This window comes from Salvelinus namaycush, chromosome 13 (genome assembly GCF_016432855.1).
Source record: "Salvelinus namaycush isolate Seneca chromosome 13, SaNama_1.0, whole genome shotgun sequence".
Classification (NCBI taxonomy): Eukaryota; Metazoa; Chordata; class Actinopteri; order Salmoniformes; family Salmonidae; genus Salvelinus; species Salvelinus namaycush.
In genome coordinates this window covers 17,905,816-17,927,958 of record NC_052319.1, presented here as the reverse complement: position 1 = coordinate 17,927,958, position 22,143 = coordinate 17,905,816, and the positions used below count along the sequence as shown (strand labels likewise).

Here is a 22,143-nt window from a genome sequence, read left to right as displayed (position 1 = left end):
GGAGGTAAAGACAAATAGTTAGAAGGGGGTGGCTCGGTGGGAAAACCTTGAATGAGAGGTTGGCCAACACGCCAACAACATCATAATGTCTTTTACTATTTTGCCCTCAGAGTCTCTCAAGGCCAGGGTCTGTGTGTGTGTGTGTGTGTGTGTGTGTGTGTGTGTGTGTGTGTGTGTGTGTGTGTGTGTGTGTGTGTGTGTGTGTGTGTGTGTGTGTGTGTGTGTGTGTGTGTGTGTGTGTGTGTGAGAGAGAGAAAGAGAGGAGGGGCGGGGAGGGGGAGGGGAAGGGGGTGCATCAGGTGTAACCCTGGTCCTAGGAGCGTTCACTCAAAGCGTTCGTAGTTCCTGGTCTGTCTCACACGGGGTACCATGTCCAGCAGCAGTCTGGAGGGAGAGAAGACAGAGACATTGTGGGATACAAGAGCAGACAAGATGTGTCATAAGACATTAGATGATTGACTGTGTATAATGTAAGATAAATACTTTATTTTCCCCATGGGGGAATGTGTGTGCATATGTGCTCGTGTCAATATGTGTTCCTATTTATGGCTAATCAAATCAAATTTTATTGGTCACGTACACGTGTTTAGCAGATGTTATTGCGGGTGTTGCAAAATGCTTGTGTTTCTAGCTCCAACAGTGCAGTAATATCTAACAAGTAATATCTAACAATTTCACAACAATACACACAATACACACACACATTTAAGTAAAGGAATGGATTTAAGAATATATAAAAATATGGATGAGCAATGTCAGTGCGGAATAGACTAAGATACAGTAGAATAGAATAGAATACAGTTTAAAATGTATAGAATAGAATTGAATACAGTATATAACGGGTATATAATAGAATACAGTTTATAACAGGTATATAACAGAATAGAATACAGTATATAATGAGTATATAATATAATATAGCAGAATAGAAAAGAATACAGTATATAATGGGTATATAATATAACAGAATAGAATACAGTTTACAATGGGTATATAATAGAATAGAATATAATACAGTATATAATGGGTATATAATATAATAGAATACAGTTTATAATGGGTATATAATAGAATACAGTATATAATGGGTATATAATAGAACAGAATAGAATACAGTATATAATGGGTATATAATAGAATATAATAGAATATAGTTTATAATGGGTATATAATAGAATATATTAGAATACAGTATATAATGGGTATATAATAGAATATAATAGAATGCAGTATATAATGGGTATATAATAGAATATAATAGAATACAGTTTATAATGGGTATATAATATAATATAATACAGTATACAATGGGTATATAATAGAATACAGTTTATAATGGGTATATAATATAATAGAATACAGTATATAATGGGTATATAATAGAATAGAATATAATACAGTATATAATGGGTATATAATATAATAGAATACAGTATATAATGGGTATATAATAGAATACAGTATATAATGGGTATGTGTATGTCTGTGCATAATATGAGTGTGCGTACAGGTGTGTCATGTGACTGTCTGACATGTGATTGTCTGTTTACATTTGTGAGCGTGTCTGTGCGTCTGTTTGCATTTGTATGTGTGTGTGTTTGTAGGCTACATGTCTCTTACTTGACACCGTAAGCGAGGATGATGAGTCCGATGATGACGCCGATGGATCCGTCCAGGTACCAGACGTCAGGGTGGTGTCTGAACACCTCAGCACTGATGAGGATGGAGAAACCCATGATGCCCCCCACCATGGAGTTAAAAGCTACAGCCACAGAGAAGAACCACATCAATAACCACAAGAGGGAAAATGGAACATGTTGATTAGGCAAAGTAAACGAGATGGGCTATAATAAATAACAACATCTACCTTTTCACATCTGATAAAACAAACCAGGTGTGTTCTCATTCAGCAGTCTGAGTTTATGTGCATTTACCTGGCTATCATACAAATTTATACAATGACGTTCCCTTTTCTTTCACTCTTTTAGAACTATAATATACGAAGCTACTCTATTCTGAATATCTGGCATCCAAAGCCAGTCAGTCAGAGTCAAACCTCTTTGATTATTCCAATGCCTGTGGTAACAGTGCAGGTGAGCTCAACTGCACCCCCGAAACAGAGTGATAGACAGAGACCCTTTCCTAACCAGTCAGTCATGTGCTTCGATCTAGCACCTGCCTCCATATGTGTCTAGTGGGAGATAAGTGGACGGTCTGAAAGCAGAACAGCAACATCAGGTTTATTGGATTGTTGCTGTGTGTGTTGTGAAGCCTGCGGGAGAGACAGGATGGAGAGCAGGAGACAGGGACAGAGACAAAGAACAATAAAGACAGAGATAAAGAGAGGAAGGAGTCTAGAAGGGGAGGGGGATGGAGGGAAGGGGCGGAGCGTCTACAGCTGAACCACGTACACTAGTCGCCCCCCAGCTCTTATTTATTACCATCATTTGTTTTTCCGCCTCTCATCCATTTCTCTCACCTCTCTGGCACCAGGCCTTATATCTCTACTTTAATTGGCTTCAGTTCAACAAGGCATGCTGTGCAAGCCCTTGGTATTTGTGAGTGCAAGTGTGTGTGTGTGTGGGGGGGGGGGGGGGGGGGGGGTTGTGTGTACAGTACAGTACAGTGTGTGCACAGTGTGTGTGTGTGTGTGTGTGTGTGTGTGTGTGTGTGTGTGTGTGTGTGTGTGTGTGTGTGTGTGTGTGTGTGTGTGTGTGTGTGTGTGTGTGTGTGTGTGTGTGTATATGTGTGTGTGTGTGTATATGTGTGTGTGTATATGTTTGGAATTTGGACATGTGAGTCAGTCTTTCCCAGCCTACCGTCAGTGATGAGGGCTCTACTGGTCAGCACTCTCCCCAGCAGGAACTTGAACACAGCCAGGATGATACATACAATCCCACTGACAATAGACACACTGAAGAGGAAGTCATCCTGAGAGAGAAAAAGAGAGAGAGTGAGAGAGGGGAGAGAGGGGAGAGAATAAAAAGGGGAAAAAGTAGTAAATATAGAGTGATGAGTCAAAGGGTTACAGAGTTCTCTTGTCCTCAGCAGTATCATTAATATTGCACAGCCAGGATCAGAGGCCTGATCAGGTGCCTCTCCTCTCCACAAGGTCATTACATTTGTGAGGAGCCTGGTAATAACACACTGCTTTACAAACACATGATACAGTATTAGAGTATTAGTAAAACAAAGAGATGACAATCAGCTTAGTGTAGACATGTTGTCTTGATGCAATATGCCACATATCTTGTTACTGTTAATAGGATGGTCAATTTCAGAGCCTTGTACATGGAGTAGGATTTATTTTTTATTAGATATAAATGTTTATTCTCTGTAAACCTCAATAGTCTCAATCTTGTTTTTTAGATCCTTGTTTTGTTAAAGCGTCATTCTTTACATCACAAGCCTTTACAGTATAAGGTCAAACTGCAGTCGTGTATCAAAACTGAACAACACGTATTTTTGTTCCTCCCTCTAATGTGTAGATATCTTGTCTTCCCTTGACGTGTTCAGACTTAAACACCTTCTGGCTGTGAGACTGTTGGGTATGTGTGTGTGTGAGAGATTGAGAGTGAGAGTGAGAGTGAGAGTGAGAGTGAGAGAGAGAGAGAGAGAGAGAGAGAGAGAGAGAGAGAGAGAGAGAGAGAGAGAGAGAGAGAGAGAGAGAGAGAGAGAGAGAGAGAGAGAGAGAGAGAGAGAGAGAGAGAGGGAGGGATAGAGAGGGAGGGATAGAGAGGGAGGGATAGAGAGGGAGAGATTGAGAGGGAGAGATTGAGAGAGAAAGGGAGAGAGAAAGGGAGAAAGAGAGAGAGAGAGGGATAGAGAGAGAGAGAGGAAATACAGAAGGTGTCTTTCATTCTCTTTGTTTCTTTCTGTTGTTTTCCCCTGGTTCAAATTAAAGGTCCTCTCCCACACAGCAGCTGGGAAACCAATATCCCTCCTCCATTTTTAATGAGGCTTCAAACTCACTGGGCACTGAGGGAGCATGATAGGAATCACATCCATACACTGCTACACACACACACACCAAATGAGGCCATCTGCCTGATCACTCTCTACCACCCAGTCCTCCCCAGTCTGAATTGGGAGCAATGACCCCTATCCACCATACTTGGTGTCTAACTAGGACCCAGGCCAGTTAATCGTGTCCGGTTGATGGATAACCTCTCATGTACATTTCTTACAAAATGCAGGCGTACGTGGAGATTGTAGGATTTGCATGTGCCAAATGATTAGGATTTATCAAACTGTCAACCGCAACATATACACGTGTTTTCATTGATAAACAAGAGCCATGTTACAACCCCGCCTGGAAAATATCATCCGTTAACCTTTTATGGAAACAAAAACGCCTCCATTTGCTGTATGATTTGGAAATGTTGGAACTGGGCCATGACAGTTTCTTAAAGAAGCAGAATATCACATTTGATCACATTTCTGTAGAGGTGTGGGCAGAATGTTTAAATCTGTAGCAGTGACTTTTCAAACAAAAAATGCATGCTGTCTATAGTGAGTGCCAAACACTGCAAGACAAGTACATGCTGCCTACAGCCTACACCTCTATGCAAAAGTGTGTTGTTCCTCAATATTTTGTTTATCAATACATGATTTTGTTTCCATCTCCTGCCTTGGTATAGGCTCTGGGATTAAATAGGCTATAATGTCACGCTCCTATCACGCAGCAATACTGTAGACTACCCATACTGTCATAGGCTACCGGTCTATTTACTTTCAGGCATGGTTGGCTATTGAATGAGCAATGGATAAATGGTGGCCTAATATTTATTGTGTAGCAGAGGAGAGACATGCCCTGCAATATGATCATGATTTAGGCCCATATAATAAAAGTAAAATAAGTAAAATAAATATATTAGGCAACATGCTGCTATGTGATCTTCTTACCAATGGCAAATGTATCTGTTTTATCATTAGGCATACGTTTTGAATGTTTTTATTAGCCTACCATCATTATAATTCCTGTGCATCAAACATCTCCATTTCCCCCAAAAGAACAACGTTTGCTTGATCAACCACTGGAAGTTGTGTGTACACATGGTCTGAGATTTGCGTGGAGATGCACACACTTTCTCTTCAAGTTCAAGATGTTTAAATACCAACCTTTAGAGTTTAGGTTTAGAGTCTTTTTTGTGCACATGCCCCTTTGATAAATGAGGCCCAAGGCAGATGTGTGTGTGTGGCTTGATGGAGACCCCAGGGGTCTCCAGGGGCAGGTTTGATTTGGCAACAGGCCCTGGTATAGTATAGTATAGATGAGCCTACTGAGGAGAGACAGCTAAATGAGTCTTTGGCCCAATAAGGCCAAGACATTGAATGAATCGAAGCTTGTTAAACTCGCTCCCATCACACTCATCCTTGTTTAGAGTCAATGGAAGGAGGATGGAGTGGGATATCAACACATAGACATAGACAGAGAGAGAGAGAGAGAGAGAGAGAGCAGGATGCCAAAAAGAGTTGGTGTGAGGGTGGATGTCTGTGTAAAGACAGATCTTTTGGATCAGTTCAGTCACTAAATTGTATTATACAGCACCAAATGAACTCACATTATTTCTTCTACTTCTCTTACACTCTGCCGGAAGCTATGCACTGAGAAACATCTAACCAGACAGCTGAGGCTTACAAAGCTTAGACCACACAGGCCCTCTTCTACTGAAACAACTGGCCTACCAGCAGCTACCTAAACAGGAACCAATAGTATTCTGGGGGCTTATTAACAAGAGGCTGAACAGAGAGAGAGATAGAGACCTTTATGGTTGTGAGGTCTGGGGTCCACTCCCAAACCAAGACTTCACAAAACGGGAAAAACACCCAATTGAGACTGCACGCAGAATTCAGCAAAAATATCCTCAGTTTATAATGTAAAACACAAAATAATGCATGCAGAGCAGAGTTAGGCTGATACCCGCTAATTATCCAAATCCAGAAAAGAGATGTTAAATTCTTCAACCACCTAAAAAGAAGTGATTCCCAAACCTTCCAAAACAAAGCAATCACCTAGAGAGAGATAAACCTGGAGAAGAGTCCCCTAAGCAAGCTAGTCCTGGGGCTCTGTTCACAAACACAAACAGACCACGCAGAGCCCCAGGACAGCAACACAATTAGACCCAACCAAATCATGAGAAAACACATAAATAATTACTTGACACATCGGTTGAAGAGCATGCATTTTGTTTTACTATTATTTAAGAGCAGTTGGAGGCCACGGAAGAAGTGTTGTATGGCGTTGAAGCTTGTTTGGAGGTTTGTTAACACAGTGTCCAAAGAAGGGCCAGAATGAACAGGATATGTGTACCGTTAATATAACACGCATGCGTGTTTCCCATGCCAATAAAGCCAATTGAATTGAATTGAATTGGAGAGAGAGAGAGAGAGAGAGAGAGAGAGAGAGAGAGAGAGAGAGAGAGAGAGAGAGAGAGAGAGAGAGAGAGAGAGAGAGAGAGAGAGAGAGAGAGAGAGAGAGAGAGAGAGAGAGAGAGAGAGAGAGAGAGAGAGAGAGCTGAAATACTGCAGATATTTTTAGATTGTGCTTGCATGCGCCAGAAGAAGAGCCAGTGATAATGGGCCCTCCCCGGACAGACATATCCTCCTGAGCACAAGACTCACTGGCTTGATTAACATAGCAGAGCTTCTGGTTCAAACAGATATCCCCTCACCGGCACTCATCTCAATCTATCACTCCTCCCCTCGCTCTGATTCTGTCTCTCTCTACCTATCATTTTCTCTCTCCTTCTCACTGCTTCCCTACCCCCCTTCGCACACAATTTCCTCTATTCCCCATTTCCCTCTCTCCATCTCTGTCCTTACAACACAGATCAAGGCTGGGCTAGGCTGGGCTGTAGGTCTGTACTTCCTGACGTGGTAATGTGCAGCTAATTGGTCGTTTTCAGACCAGTGGGTACATCGCACAGCAGCTGTTGGCGCTTCGTTGCCATGGAGCAGACTTAAAAGACTTATCAGTCCTTCTGCGCCACTGATTACAGGTGTCGGCTCCAAATCAGAGAGAGAAACCACTAATTTACAAACCAATACAGCAAATAAGGAAAGGAGAGAGAGAGAGAGAGAGAGAGAGAGAGCGAGAGAGAGAGAGAAAAAGAAAAAATGTGAGGGTGGAAGGATATTTGCATTCATTCAAACATTGTAAGAACAGATAGGATATGTGCAAATTGTGGACCTAATATATAAAGAAAGAAATTGTAAGAAATGGTAAGGGCTAAGTCTGAAAAAGTGATAATTCATAGCTGCTAGTGCATCTAGTTGTCTACCTAGAATGGAAATCTCTGAACAGTTGTTTTGATTCGGTAACTTTCGTCCTGTTGATGTTTTTGATGTTTACTGCAGCATCAATCTACAGAAGTGTAGGAAAGGTTGCATTGCCTGGCAACAGCGAAATTAGACTATTCCGGGATTAGTGTCATAAACTAGTCACTATTTTCTCTGCTTCCTTGTCCTCGCCTTAACTTCAGCAGCTCTTGCACTCCATCACATGGGCAGGTGAAACAGAGAGAGACAGAGGAACAGGCAGAGTTCTTTGACGTCACAGGCACAAACTGGGGCTATAAAAAGCCACCTGCCAGTACATACAGTATAAAACACGGTGAAGACTTTGAGAAAAGCTTCTGAAAATACCAGTTATATATCGCCCTAGGATTCTGTGTGTGTGTGTGTGTGTGTGTGTGTGTGTGTGTGTGTGTGTGTGTGTGTGTGTGTGTGTGTGTGTGTGTGTGTGTGTGTGTGTGTGTGTGTGTGTGTGTGTGTGTGTGTGTGTGTGTGTGTGTGTGTGTGTGCTTGCGTGCACATCTGTGTGTGTGAGGGGGGGGTCTCTCACCACTTCTGGAAGCAGCTTGGTGGCCAGGTCATGGATTGCTTTTCCTAGAATACACAGGGAGGACAAGATGAAGACCACCCCAAGGACCACGCACGCTCTGTGGACAGACAGAAATCAAGTCTTAGGGCTTCTTCCATTGTCATCCTCCAGTAAAATTGGAATCAAAAATATTCACAAAAACATATTTTAAAGTTAATTTGTAAGTTTTCTTTGCTGCACCTCACCGTGGTACACTTAAATAGATGTATTGGTTCTCCAGGGAGCCATAACTGTTTGTGAATGCTACTTTAACACAGGTGTAATCAGGCATAGAGAGGCAGGAGAGATCTGTTCCAATTAAATAAAAGTGAAAAGCGTCTGTTATCTGGGTTCCTGGCTACGGTTACAGCAGCAGCTTCACAGCTCAGTACTTTGGCGCCAGAGAAAGATGTTTGCTTCCTCTGCCATTTCTTCCCCATTTATCTCTCATTTTGACACTTCCACAAAGGAGGAATGAGAATGTCTCCATCCATCCATCCCTCCCTCCCTCCAACCTCCATCCTACAGCAGGCGGGCATAAGATGGATGGTAGATGGGCGGCATTGTCCTTTATCATTGTAGCGCCTGCAGTGCTGAGGAAGTAGCTGTGACATGCCAGAACAAGGCCGTCAACTAGGAACAAGATGTAAACTGGGACGAACCCCTGTATTACTGTGGACAATGTACTGTATCATTGTACACTGGGAGAGATATACTGTACCTGGATGTGGCTGCCTGGACTAAAAATAAATGTAATGTCTCAACAGCTCAATAATGTAACGTATGAGACACACTGATAAAGATTCAAGCCAAAGGGAATGTACAAGGCAGGTTTCTGAAGATAATAACCCAGTAGGCTACTAGGGGAGAGAGAACTGTTGTTATGGTGGTGTACATGGAATGTTCTAATAGGGGACACCATGCAACCTGTATGTTCAATGAGATGAATATGAATGTTGTGCCCGTTTTACTCACATGTACTCCCTATGGGCGGAGTGGACAGCTGCGGCATTGCTATAGCGCCACAGCACGATAATTGAAGATAGCACGTCCAACGTGGCGTCAAACTGCAAAGACAGACAATCTGCTATTAGGCCTCCAGTGAGGATAAATCAAATAACAAAGTATATAGTACATTCAGGAAAACACTCAACTCTAGTCCCACCTCCCATTCCCCCCTACTTAAACTCCATATGCTCTACTAACAGACTAGGCTGGTTATTGAACAGTAGGATAAAAATCCCCATTAAAATCTGTAAATTTAAAATAGCGATATCTGCCTCAAATAACCCCATCCGCCGATGTCGCACTTCCACACCTGTGGTGAAAAGTGACAGAGCTAGAGCGGTGTATGTCAGACCATGAGACAAGCAGAAAATTGGTCTTCTCACAAAATTGTCCGGAGTGTCTGAACGGTTTGGCCTACAAAACTATTATGACCCCTCTATAGACATGGCCTTAACAGCTCCTCATTGGTTCATTATCATCCATGTCTAATATGCTGACTCTCTCTAGTAAACTGTCCTCGTTTACCTGACATGACATGATAGCTTCTTTTATAGCATTCTAGAGCTTCCCACAGTATCTGTGGGGATATTTCTGTTATCTCAGCTCTGATGTGCTGTTACCAAGGAAACAATGGCAGACAACTTGCATTTGATCCCAACCAGAGTTAATAAATTAACACCATGACTTTATGACTAATTAATAAGTATAAATGGAACTCACTGCAAATCCAAATGCTGATGCGCTGTGTCTCATGAATGAAACAGCTAGAGAGAAGAGAGAGGGAGAGAGAATAAATGAATGCCTGAGGAACAAAATACAAAGGATTCTAACAGCAAAAGTAATGATAACAGCAACATCCGTGTAAATATTGCTATTTCAAACACACGGACACACACAGACACGCATAAATCATTTTTGTTATGTAATAGTTTATGATTTTTCAGGTTCAAAGATCAAAACACTGATAACCTATTCTGTTTGTACATAATTCATTTTATCAGCACACCTTAAAGTGTAGCTTGAATTGGAGGAGAATTATTCAGAGATTAGCACTATACTGTAATAATCTCTGAGCAAAAATGGTATGGATTTAAACAGCTATAATCCTACACAGGGAAGGTTTGAAAGGCATAGAGGATAAAGATCTGTTAACACGTTCCATTTGATTTCTCCTCAATACTGGATTGTTAGAGTTGAGAATGTAACAGAAGATTATCCATTAAAGCATCTTATACATTCGTAGCATTTGACTCATCAGGCACTTAATGGTTATAATAACAAGCTTGATTCATCTGATTCTGATTCTATTCTCTCCATCCGTTTCTGTTCATTCTGTCCTTGTGAAGCTGGGGGCTTTTAAGTTTCCTCTGTGATGCATTCGTTTTCAGGGCAGTAACAGTCCCACGGGGCACCCTGTCGCTAGGCAGATCACCATGGAGACTGGCAATCTGAGTGCGAGCTGAGCTGAAGGAGAGTTTCAACAGGGCTTTTATCTCAGTCTCTCTATCTTTGATCCACCAATCAATGGCTGCCATGGAGGCTATGATGTGACCTCTCTGGTCTAGGTCTTAAAAGGCTTAAAAAGGGTCTGTGGCGTAGGGGACCATGGTGACAGACAGACCCATGACGCATGATGCTAAGACGCTCTGGCAGACTGGCACCACATTAGAACTACCAACTTCCTCTTATCCTCTCAGTCAACACCGTAGGCCGGATCGATGCAAATAACACAAACAAAAAAGGGATCTGCGGGACAGTCTGACAGTCCAACAGTCAAGTGAGAGAGAGGAACAAACAGGCTCACTCCTGGTGACAGCTGGTCTGCTAGCTGCGGCAGCAGTACAGCGTGAAACAGGATGAGTGGATCTGCTGGCCGTATTGTCAACATCCAGTCCTGTACAGGGAGCCCTTAGGTTGTTCTCTTCCCAAGCCGTCTGGATCAAGGCACCAGGACGCCAGCCAACACAGCCTGCCAAGGGCTGCTAAAGCTCCGCACTCTCTTCTCCCAGACCAGGGAAGCATCCCAAATGGCACCCTATTCCCTACATAGTGCCCAGAATGTTAGTCTGCCCTGCAAGCACAGCACCCACACTAACAGACAGACTCACTACTATTGGCACTGAACCATGCAGCCACATACATAAATGCACTCACTCAGAGTGAGTGCAGATACAGAACCCAGAACAAGACAAGCAATACAGCAGGTCACTACAGTGATGCTTATCATTAGCCTTGACACTGACCAGCACAGCAGTTAGCTTATAACAACAGCAATTGTATATTTGTTTCAGCACAAAGTGGGATCATTAATCTGTGCAATCATTTCCACAGAGAACACACTGTGTGGGGTAATGAGGAGGGGCAACAGGAATACAGAGACAAGAGAGGCTTCCATGCTGGTGAAATGGGTCAGGGACCAGGGTAAGCTTGGAAATGTGACTGTCTACATTCCTGAGCAATGACCATGGGTTAGGGGAGGAGAGGGAGGGAGGGATGGGGCTAGTGTGTTGGGCGATGGGGCGAAAAGGTATTGAATCACGCTAATAAGTGTAGCCTTTTATCCAGCCAAGGAGTCAAAGATAAGCAAAAACTTGAGCTGGATAAAAGGCAAAAAAAAGTCTCGCTTGACAGACTCATGAAAACATAAGCTTTTCTTATGTTTCCCTGTTGTTGGTATTAATACTAGTGATTCGTTTACCCAGCTTTGCTTTCAGAGGCGATTGGCGTGTCAGAAAATGTACCCGTTCCGTGTCAAAACAAAGAGAGATGGCAGTGCTACAAAGCTTTGGTGTAGAAGATCTCTTTGTGATTTATGAAAGGAGGCGCATGGAGGAGCACTCAGCACTCGGCTGATACCACACATTTATCAGGGAGCCAACCATGCCTGACAAGCAGCACTTTAGCTGGAGAGAACATAGATAGTATACAGATACAGATGAAGATGTTGTTATTGTGTCACGTTCCTGACCTGTTTTCTGTTATTTTGTATGTGTTAGTCGGTCAGGGCGTGAGTTTGGGTGGGCAGTCTATGTTATGTGTTTCGTGTTGGTTAATGGGTGACCTGATATGGTTCTCAATTAGAGGCAGGTGGTTTTCATTTCCTCTGATTGAGAGCCATATTAAGGTAGGTGTTTTCACATTGTTTGTTGTGGGTGGTTGTTTCCTGTATCTGTGTTTGTTGGAAAAGGAAAAGGACAGAACCACCCACCAAACCCGGATCAAGCAGCGGGACCACGAACAGTGGTCCACGAAACAAGGATTGCAGGATTTCTGGAGTTGGGAGGAAATCATAGAAGGAAAAGGTCCATGGGCTAAGGTGGGAGTGAATCGCCGCTCTGGGGAGGAGAAGGAGGCAGCCACAGCCCAGGAGCGGAGATATGAAGGTACGCGGCTAGCACGGAAGCCCGGGAAGAAACCCCAAAACTTTATTGGGGGGGGGCTAAGAGGTAGCGGGCCGAGGGCAGGTAGGAGACCTGCGCCCACTTCCCAGGCTAACCGTGGAGAGCGGGAGTACGGGCAGACACCGTGTTACGCAGTAGAGCGCACGGTGTCTCCTGTACTGTTCATAGCCCGGTGCGGGTTATTCCACCTCCCCGCACTGGTAGGGCTAGATTGGGCATTGAGCCAAGTGCCATGAAGCCGGCTCTTCATATATGGCCTCCAGTACGTCTCCTTGGGCCGGCTTACATGGCACCAGCCTTACGCATGGTGTCCCCGGTTCGCCTACATAGCCCGGTGCGGGTTATTCCACCTCCCCGCACTGGGCGGGCGACGGGGAGCATTCAACCAGGTAAGGTTGGGCAGGCTCGGTGCTCAAGGGAGCCAGTACGCCTGCACGGTCCGGTATATCCGGCGCCACCTCCCCGCCCCAGCCCAGTACCACCAGTGCCTACACCACGCACCAGGCTTCCAGTGCGTCTCCAGAGCCCTGTTCCTCCTCCACGCACTCTCCCTATGGTGCGTGTCTCCAGCCCAGTGCCTCCAGTTCCGGCACCACGCACTAAGCCACCTGTGTGTCTCCAGAGCCCTGTACACACTGTTCCTTCTCCCCGTACTCGTCCCGATGCGTGCCCTCAGCCCGGTGCCACCAGTGCCGGTACCACGCACCAGGTCCATAGTGCGTTTTGAGAGTCCAGTGTGCCCTGTCCCTGCTCCCCGCACTAGCCTGAAGGTGCGTGTCCTTAGCCCAGTACCTCCAGTTCCGGCACCACGCACCAGGCCTACAGTGCGCCTCATCCGGCCAGAGCCATCCGTCTGCCCAGTGCTATCTGAGCCATCCGTCTCCCCAGCGCCATCTGAGCCATCCGTCTCCCCAGCGCCATCTGAGCCATCCGTCTCCCCAGCGCCATCTGAGCCATCCGTCTCCCCAGCGCCATCTGAGCCATCCGTCTGCCCAGTGCCGTTAGAGCCGCCCGTCTGTCCCGAGCCATCAGAGCCGTTAGTCAGTCAGGAGCCGCTAGAGCCATTCGTCAGTCAGGATCTGCCAGAGCCGCCAACCAGACAGGATCTGCCAGAGCCGCCAACCAGACAGGATCTGCCAGAGCCGCCAACCAGACAGGATCTGCCAGAGCCGCCAACCAGACAGGATCTGCCAGAGCCGCCAACCAGACAGGATCTGCCAGAGCCGCCAACCAGACAGGATCTGCCAGAGCCGTCAGCCAGCCATGACCAGCCAGAGCCGTCAGCCAGCCATGACCAGCCAGAGCCGTCAGCCAGCCATGACCAGCCAGAGCCGTCAGCCAGCCATGACCAGCCAGAGCCGTCAGCCAGCCATGACCAGCCAGAGCCGTCAGCCAGCCATGACCAGCCAGAGCCGTCAGCCAGCCAGGAACCGCCAGAGCCAGCCAGCCAGGATCCGCCAGAGCCAGCCAGCCAGGATCCGCCAGAGCCAGCCAACCAGGATCCGCCAGAGCCAGCCATCCAGAACTGCCCCTCAGTCCAGAGCTGTCTCTCTGTCCGGAGCTGCCCTTCAGTCCGGAGTTGCCCCTCTATCCTGAGCTACCTCTCTATCCTGACCTACCTCTCTATCCTAACCTACCTCTCTGTCCTGAGCTACCTTATCCCGGTGCTGCCCCTTATCTCGACGGTACCCTTTAAATTAAGTGGGTGGAATAGGAGGGTGGTCATTCAGAGGGGAATACGGAAGCTGGGATTGACTATGGTGGGGTGGAGACCTCGCCCAGAGCCTGAGCCACCACCGTGGTCAGATGCCCACCCAGACCCTCCCCTAGACTTTTGGTGGTGCGTCCGGAGTACGCACCTTGAGGGGGGGGGTTATGTCACGTTCCTGACCTGTTTTCTGTTATTTTGTATGTGTTAGTCGGTCAGGGCGTGAGTTTGGGTGGGCAGTCTATGTTATGTGTTTCGTGTTGGTTAATGGGTGACCTGATATGGTTCTCAATTAGAGGCAGGTGGTTTTCATTTCCTCTGATTGAGAGCCATATTAAGGTAGGTGTTTTCACATTGTTTGTTGTGGGTGGTTGTTTCCTGTATCTGTGTTTGTTGCACCATACGGGACTGTATCGTTCGTTCGTTTTGTTTGTAGTCAGTACTGGTTCGTTCGTTCTTCGTTACGTGTAAGTCGTAGTCCAGGTCTGTCTACTTCGTTTGTTGTTTTGTATTGTTGTTCAAGAGTTTTTTCCGTCTTCGTCTGTTCCTTGTAATAAATATTATGTATAACTCCAACGCTGCATTTTGGTCTAATCCTTGCTACTCCTCTTCGGATGAAGAGAAGGAGGAAGCCCGTTACATATTGAAGACATAGGATGCTTCCGTTGTTGGCTTGAGAATTGACTACTCTTACACACAATACAGTATATAATCTTCTGTGGAAAACAGAATATGATGTACTGTATACAGGGTTTTGCATCTCATTTGCTCTTTTGTTCTGTTCTATGAATCTTGTAACAACAGTATTTTCACAGGGCTAAGTTTAATTGGACTGTGACTCCTCACCTTTCTTCTCCGTCTCCTCAGCATCAACTGTCCCCTCTCTAACTCACAGACAGCCTTATCTCGTATTCTCCTCTATCTTCAACACTGATCATAAAAGTGAGACTGGGTATTTCCATAAGTAAGACAAATAGCAGCGGAGCTCTCAGTGTCAACTAAACACATCTCATTTCTCAACATGTCAGACACACATACAGTAATGTGCCATAACTAGAAATCTGGTGATCTACTGCACACACACCCACACAGCGTATACTCAAGAATCAGTCAGCTTTTTCAGATATATTACTGTATATCGAGTCTCAGTTTAGTACTGAAATGACTACCTTCACTAAGAAATTGATTTGGGACCCTAAACACCTGCAAAGATCCTAAATTATCTGAGGTAGAGATACTAATGAACTTTGCAGGGTTTTAACTACAGCAGTAATGTCCTAATGCTGAGCCTGTTATGTAAGGACTGGGTGAACGCCAAACCAAAGCAGGGTCGTTTAGTTGGCAGGAGTGGCACTGCTGAGCCCAGGGTCGCAAGATGCTACACTACACTACAGCAACTGATCTCACATCAGTCCCCACGTCTTACTTCAAGACATTAAAGCAGAGAGAGGAGATGTAGAGCTGAAAGGAAGTAGCTTGGTAGAAAGATGCCCTCATAAAGGCAGCTTGCTGTCAAATGTATTGTATCTGAGCAATATAGTGTGTAGCTATCCTCTTTCTTTCTTGGAGGAAAGACAACCATGCTCCTCCTATTAGGAGCTGGTTGGGCTCCAACCACAGGGTCTCAGGCACATCTCAGTGCTAGAGGCGTCACTACAGACCCTCGGTTCGATTCCAGGCTGTATCACAACAGGCCGTGATTGGGAGTCCCATACGGCGGCGCACAATTGGCCCAGTGTCATCCGGGTTAGGGTTTGCCGGTGTAGGCCGTCATTGTAAATAAGAATTTGTTCTTAACTGACTTGGTTAAATAAATAAAAAATAAAAAATACGTAAGGGATGCCCACCCAGACCCTCCCCGTAAGGGTCAGTTTTTGCGGCCGGAGTCCGCACCTTTGGGGAGGGGGGGGGGGGGGGGTACTGTCACGCCCTGGCCATAGAGAGGTTTTTATTCTCTATTTTGTTTAGGCCAGGATGTGACTAGGGTGGGCATTCTAGTTTCTTTATTTCTATGTTTTCTATTTCTTTGTTTTTGGCCGAGTGTGGTTCCCAATCAGAGGCAGCTGTCTATTGTTGTCTCTGATTGGGAATCATACTTAGGCAGCCCTTTTTCCCTCCTTCAGTGTGGGATCTTGTCTTTGTTTTGAGTGCATGTAGTTTGCACGACGAAGCTGTTCGGTCGTTGTATTGTTTATTGTTTTTTTGGTGTACATTTAAATTAAAGAAGAATGTACTTCTACCATGCTGCACCTTGATCTCATTCCGACGACAAACGTTACACTGGGGCTGTTTTTAATGGTTTGGGCTAGGCCCCTTAGTTCTAGGGAAGGGAAATATTAACGCTACAGCATACAATGACATTCTAGACAATTCTGTGTTTCCAATTTTGTGGCAAAAGTATGGGGAAGGCCCTTTTCTTTTTCAGCATGACAAAACCCCGTGCACAAAGTGAGGTCCATACAGAAATGGTCTGTCGAGATCAGTGTGGAAGAACTTGACTGGCTTGCACAGAGCCCTGACCTCAACCCCATCGTACACCTTTAGGATGAATTGGAACACCAACTGTGAGCCAGGCCTAGTCGCCTAACATCAGTGCCCAACCTCACTAATGCTCTTGTGGTTGAATGGAAGCAAGTCTCCGCAATAATGTTCCAAAGTCTTATGGAAAGGCTTCCCAGAAGAGTGGAGGCTGTTATAGCAGCAAATGGAGGACCAACTCTATTAATGCCCATGATTTTGGAATGAGGTTTGACGAGCAGGTGTCCACATACTTTTGGTCGTCTAGTGTATTTGTGCCCAAAGCATTAATTGGAGAGAAAAAAACACTTCCAACACCCCACCTCGAACTTTGATCTCAAACAGAACATTCTTGTTTCCTCATAGAGGAGGAGCTGGCCAATCAGCAGTCTACTCTCCTGAATATTTTTAATGGCCCGTATATGCCCACAACATTCTGTTGTTGAGGTACGCCCATATCATCAAGGAAAACTATTTTACTCACACTGTAAATAATTATAGGTCCTATTTTATACAAATCTTGAAAAACTGGACAGTTTGTTAAAGTGTTTTGTAGAGGCTTACAGAGCCATAGAAAGTCTATGATGTAATTTTGAGTAATTTCACGTGGACACACACACACACACACAAAGAAACCACATTTCTCTTGGGGCAAACTCAACTTACCCACCAACACATTAGAGGCCAAACAACATTACAACAGTGTTTACTAAATCAATTCATTATCAGCTTTCAAATCCTTAATCCTTAAGGACTCTTATTCGCCAGTAGCAAGAATTGACACTGCCACAGCCTGATCTTAAACAGCTTATGATTCATTATCCTGGATAACTGAAGAGTAATTAAACACTATGGAGATAGATAGAGAAAAGCATGAGTGATGTACACCTCTGAAGACTAGACAGTGTGAGAACAGGCTATATCTGTTTGGTTCCTATGTTGAGGCCATTGAGTGCAGAGTCTGACAGCTGCCTGGTGCCTGCCTTGTTGTGGCTGATATGAAAAGGTACACTTTGTATCCAGTGCTACCTTGGCATGTCTAATCTGGGTTGATCTATTGAGGTCACTACAGCAGCCTAATGTTGTCTACTCCCAGCTCCATGAAGGTTCCATGGTTCCACAGTGCCTCTTGAGACCAGGCTAACTAACTGGGACTGGCTGTGGATTCACCTGAACTCCTTTTTCATGAACAACATGATTCATCTAGGCTCTGATTACACACCAGGGCCAGCAGTAGTCCTCCACACTGCACCTGCTCCATCCTAACCCTCCCTTTACAGCCACACAAACAAACACACACACACACGGTCACACACACACACAGTCACACACACACACAAACGGACACACACAAACGCACACACACGTACACAAATGCAAACACAAACTAACACCAATCTCCCTCTCAGCTCAGCTTCAGATGCATTAGGGCTACTAGCTAACTGGCAATAGGCTGTATATTTAGTTAGGTAATGAGTCTGATGGAGAAGGATCTGTTTGTAGCCAGTATCACTCTAAGCCTCTTTCTCCACAGGGTTTTTCAGTCTCAAATGGATGACTGTCAGCAGGCACAAATGTGCCACGGTTCTGGTCTCAGTGATCTTTCACCTTCTGCTGGGTTTGACGCCTCTCTTTCCCTCACCCACTGGAGGGTCAATAGCAGCGTCCGTTACCGGCTGGCTGGCTGCCGCTGGCAGTTACATGGAGGGCAGCAGCCCTTGAAGAAGTTTAGACAGTTACTGTCTGCCAGCTCTCTGCAGTAGGGCTCCCCTTCACACAGACACAGAGACTTTCTAGTGAGTTTATTATTTATATAACAACACATGTAGGTTGTGGAACATCTCACAGAGAGAGCCCAGTGTGTGCTGTGCAATCTCCCTCTCTCTCTCTCTCTCTCTGTCTCTCGCTCCCTTCTCTCACTTTCCCTCTGTTTCTCTTTCTCTCCCTCTCTTTGTCTTTGTCTCTGTCTGTGCCATCTCTATCTATCTACTGCACCCACAGACACATTGACTGCCTGTCTGTTCCAGCTCATTTGGATTAACAAAAGTGAGTTAAACTGAGCAATGATTGTACTGATAAACAATAGGGGTAGCGGAACCCTGTACAGTAGTAGCCAGCATGACCCATGGAGTAATAGGGCGTAACATGCAGAAACCATGTGAGCTTTTTACATGGTCGTACAGAGGATTATAGTAGTTTAATGCATTCCTGGAAGGTTCATTGTGATACATGTTTATTCCCAGTGGCTGCAGTAGCCTACATGTTGACCAGGAACATATCAGCTGAGTACAGCTGTATGAGTGACTCCAATGGCCTGATGACCAGGGCTGTGCACACCTGTCTTTTCATCTGATCCTGGTTGATTTGACCGGGTCTGTCTGTGAGTAGGAATCAAAGGCTGTGTCAGATACATACAGTGCCTTCGGAAAGTATTAGAATAATAAGAAGACTATCTAAATCAGCACCAAGCAGCAGTACTTGGTCAGTCCTGAATTGATAGAGATGGATCCTGCCTGCCAGACAGGCTATGAACAAGATTTCTATAGCCTCATCCAGCTCGCTACATTCCGCACAGTGTTTATTGACACAGCAAATTCTCTGTCTGGACTCTGTCCAAGTCCCTAGAATGTCCTGCGCGCCAATGGTGCTTTGCAATCCATCACCCTGGACAACTGAATAGCAGAAAGCTGCTTACAATTTCTTTCCTTAGGGCGATTAGGGAGATATGAGCAGTCAGTCCAACCCGTTGGGGATAGGAGGGGTGGGGGAAGAGGAGTGTCATTGATTTGCTGAAGAACAGAATCTTTTTGACAGGACACAGTCAGACTGACTGGTCCATGGTTTTAAAATGTTTTATTTAACCTTCTAGGCAAGTCAGTTAAGAACAAATTCTTATTTACAATGATGGCCTACACTGGCCAAACCCTAATGACACTGGGCCAATTGAGCACCACCCTATGGGACTCCCAATCACAGCCAGTTGTGATACAGCCTGGTATTGAACCAGGGTCTGTAGTGACATCGCTAACACAGGGATGCAGTGCCTTAGACCGCTGCGCCACTCAGGAGCCCAGAAGCAGATGCCCAAAGTGACTGTGTACTGATCAAACCAAGGTTCTAAAGTGAGATCAAGGATTGGCAGATATTGGCAGACATTTTCGATTTTAAAAAGAAGATAACTATTGGTAATCCTGAATAGTCCCCAGACAACATAATGGATCTCCCAGTAGAAACAATGTTTCAGGTCAATAGACCTTTGTCAGCATGCCAGTGTCGTGCCAGCCCTGGGAGCAGACGGTGCTGAGCCTCTCCTGAGAAGGGCTGTGTCTGGGTTGGTTGAGAAGCAGAGGAAAGCTGGACTGGTCCAAACTCGCTGGTCTACATCATCCTTTTATTTTTAGACTGAGGGGCTGCTGCTCTGGCTTTTAGTGGCAAGAAGCAGCGTTGGGAATACATTAATGTGGTCAGTCATTGTGTTTCCATAGCAGCTAACCCAGCAGTGTTTCTCTACTGACGTGCATCAGGGCCTCGTTCTAAGGTGTAGCCTAAAATGGCCGCCGACATGTCTCTGTTACCCCACAACCAGCGTTTTGAGGGAATATTGACGTAACATACATAGCTAAATCAACAGTATTTGATATATTGAGGTGTGTAATTTATTCAAAAGGACAGCCCTGCTCAGGTTACTCTCTGGGCAGGCTAGTCTGATGATGGGAGAAATAGGTAATGAAAAAAGCCAAGGGCCAATCTGCTGGGGCCATAAACAGTCATCTACCAGACCTATAAGCCTCACACATTTGTGAAAATACTGTGACTGGTTGTCACAATTCTACACAGAGGCAGAATCCATAGCACACATTATCTTTCTACAGCCATCATCAAACCTCATTAATATCACATGTAGCGAAGTATGGTAAATGTATATCCTTGGTGGACATGTCTTAACGTAACCAGACAAAAGGAGACTTCTTATTAAATGGTGAGGTACTTACAACCCACTGGACACACACTGGTTGAATCAATGTTGTTTCCACGTCATTTCAATGAGAAAATGATGTGGAACCAACGTGGAATAGATGTTGAATTGACGTCTGTGCCCAGTTAGACTTTGTGAGTCTCTCATAGAATGATTGGAATCATACAAAGTGGGGGCCTTGTTGTTGTTGTCTTGCATTCTGATCGAGTCCGGCCAACCTTGTAGAGATGCTGATTCAGAATTACACTGGGTAATATATGGGATTAATTTCCTGTGTAAATTGAAGATGGAGATCTGCATTTTGTTTTGGGTTTCACTTTAAATCAATTCACACACACACATAACACACACACACCTCAAAGAGGCGGAATTGATCAGCTTGTAAGCAATGGTAGAATATATTTCAAGCAACTTTTTCAAGGACATAAACCTATGCTTTTATTTCCATTTACTGAGGTAAATATACACTGAGGTTACCAAACATTAAAATTGAGTTGCACCCCCCCTTTTTTTTCTCTCAGAACAGCCTCAATTTGTCAGGAAATTGACTCCACAATCTGTTGAAATCGTTCCACAGGGATGCTAGCCCCTGTCGACTCCAATGCTGGTGAACAATACTTGATCAGAAACTTTCCGGTAAATTTCTGGAATTTTCCATGGGAAGTTAAGTTGAATTTTGCTTAAATTCATCAAAAAATGTAGCTTATAACAGTGAACTTTTTTGTGGGATACACATAAGGCATAAGGTTAAACCATCCCCAATTCAATGGAATTGCAACCCTCTGCATGCACAATGCATTCTTCCATCACATGTGCAGTGCACTTTTCCATCACAAGTACAGCTGATTCTCAAGATCTTGCACACTAATGAGATGCTATTGAGCCCACACTACCTCACCGTCTGAGCCAAGGACTACATGCTTTCTGGTAAGATTTGATTGGGTGGGGTGAATATATTTTATATGACATACATGATTTTTTGTTAACTAGTAAATAGTAACCTACAGCAAAGTGTGTTTAAATAATTTCTAACGTGTTAACAATTTCTGCTAGTTAGTTTTTGTTACCATGTGGGTTTTAGATTGCTTGAGCCTGCTAACTGAGGAGTATTAATTCACCTGTTTCCATACATGTATCATTTCAAAACATTTATCTTACAAAGGAGTTGTTTAATCTAACTGCTTAACTATTTATCTGTACATGGAATTGTATTCGTTTTTTACTCGTTTTTTTTACTCAAGGAATTAGCTGTGTACTTTTGCAAATACTGTGCCAAATCATATGTGAAGAATGCAACGAAGATGCAGAATCATCTGGCCAAGTGCATTAGGTTCCCTCAGTGCTCACAACAAGCAACCTTGACAAAAGTCCCTCTACTTCTATTCGAGGTGAAAATGATGAATCATGATGAATCAATGATGACAGAAGCTTTTTTGACTCCATGGAGGAACATAGTCAGAGAAATGCTGAAGAATGTCTTGCTCGAGCTGTGTATGCAACTGGTTCACCTCTGATGCTCACAAGCAATGTGTATTGGAAGAGATTTCTGAATGTTCTTCGCCCAGCATACACCCCTCCAACCAGACATGCTTTATCTACTAATTTGCTGGATGCAGAGTTACACAGAGTTCAAGTGAGAAAGCAGACTGTATTGCAATCATCTCTGATG

General features: G+C 44.6%; 1 protein-coding gene across 1 annotated transcript in view; it reads right to left on the bottom strand.

The window, feature by feature from the left end:
• Positions 1 to 323: 323 nt before the first annotated feature.
• Positions 324 to 22,143, bottom strand: part of LOC120057799 (transmembrane protein 163-like) — an 89,131-nt gene continuing 67,311 nt past the window's right edge. The window contains exons 3-8 of the mRNA XM_039006265.1: positions 9,593 to 9,636; positions 8,840 to 8,931; positions 7,847 to 7,943; positions 2,820 to 2,931; positions 1,621 to 1,762; positions 324 to 384 (exon numbers count right to left, since the gene is read on the bottom strand). Of these exons, the coding sequence (XP_038862193.1) occupies positions 324 to 384; positions 1,621 to 1,762; positions 2,820 to 2,931; positions 7,847 to 7,943; positions 8,840 to 8,931; positions 9,593 to 9,636 (548 nt within the window). The remainder of the gene's footprint in view (positions 385 to 1,620; positions 1,763 to 2,819; positions 2,932 to 7,846; positions 7,944 to 8,839; positions 8,932 to 9,592; positions 9,637 to 22,143) is intronic.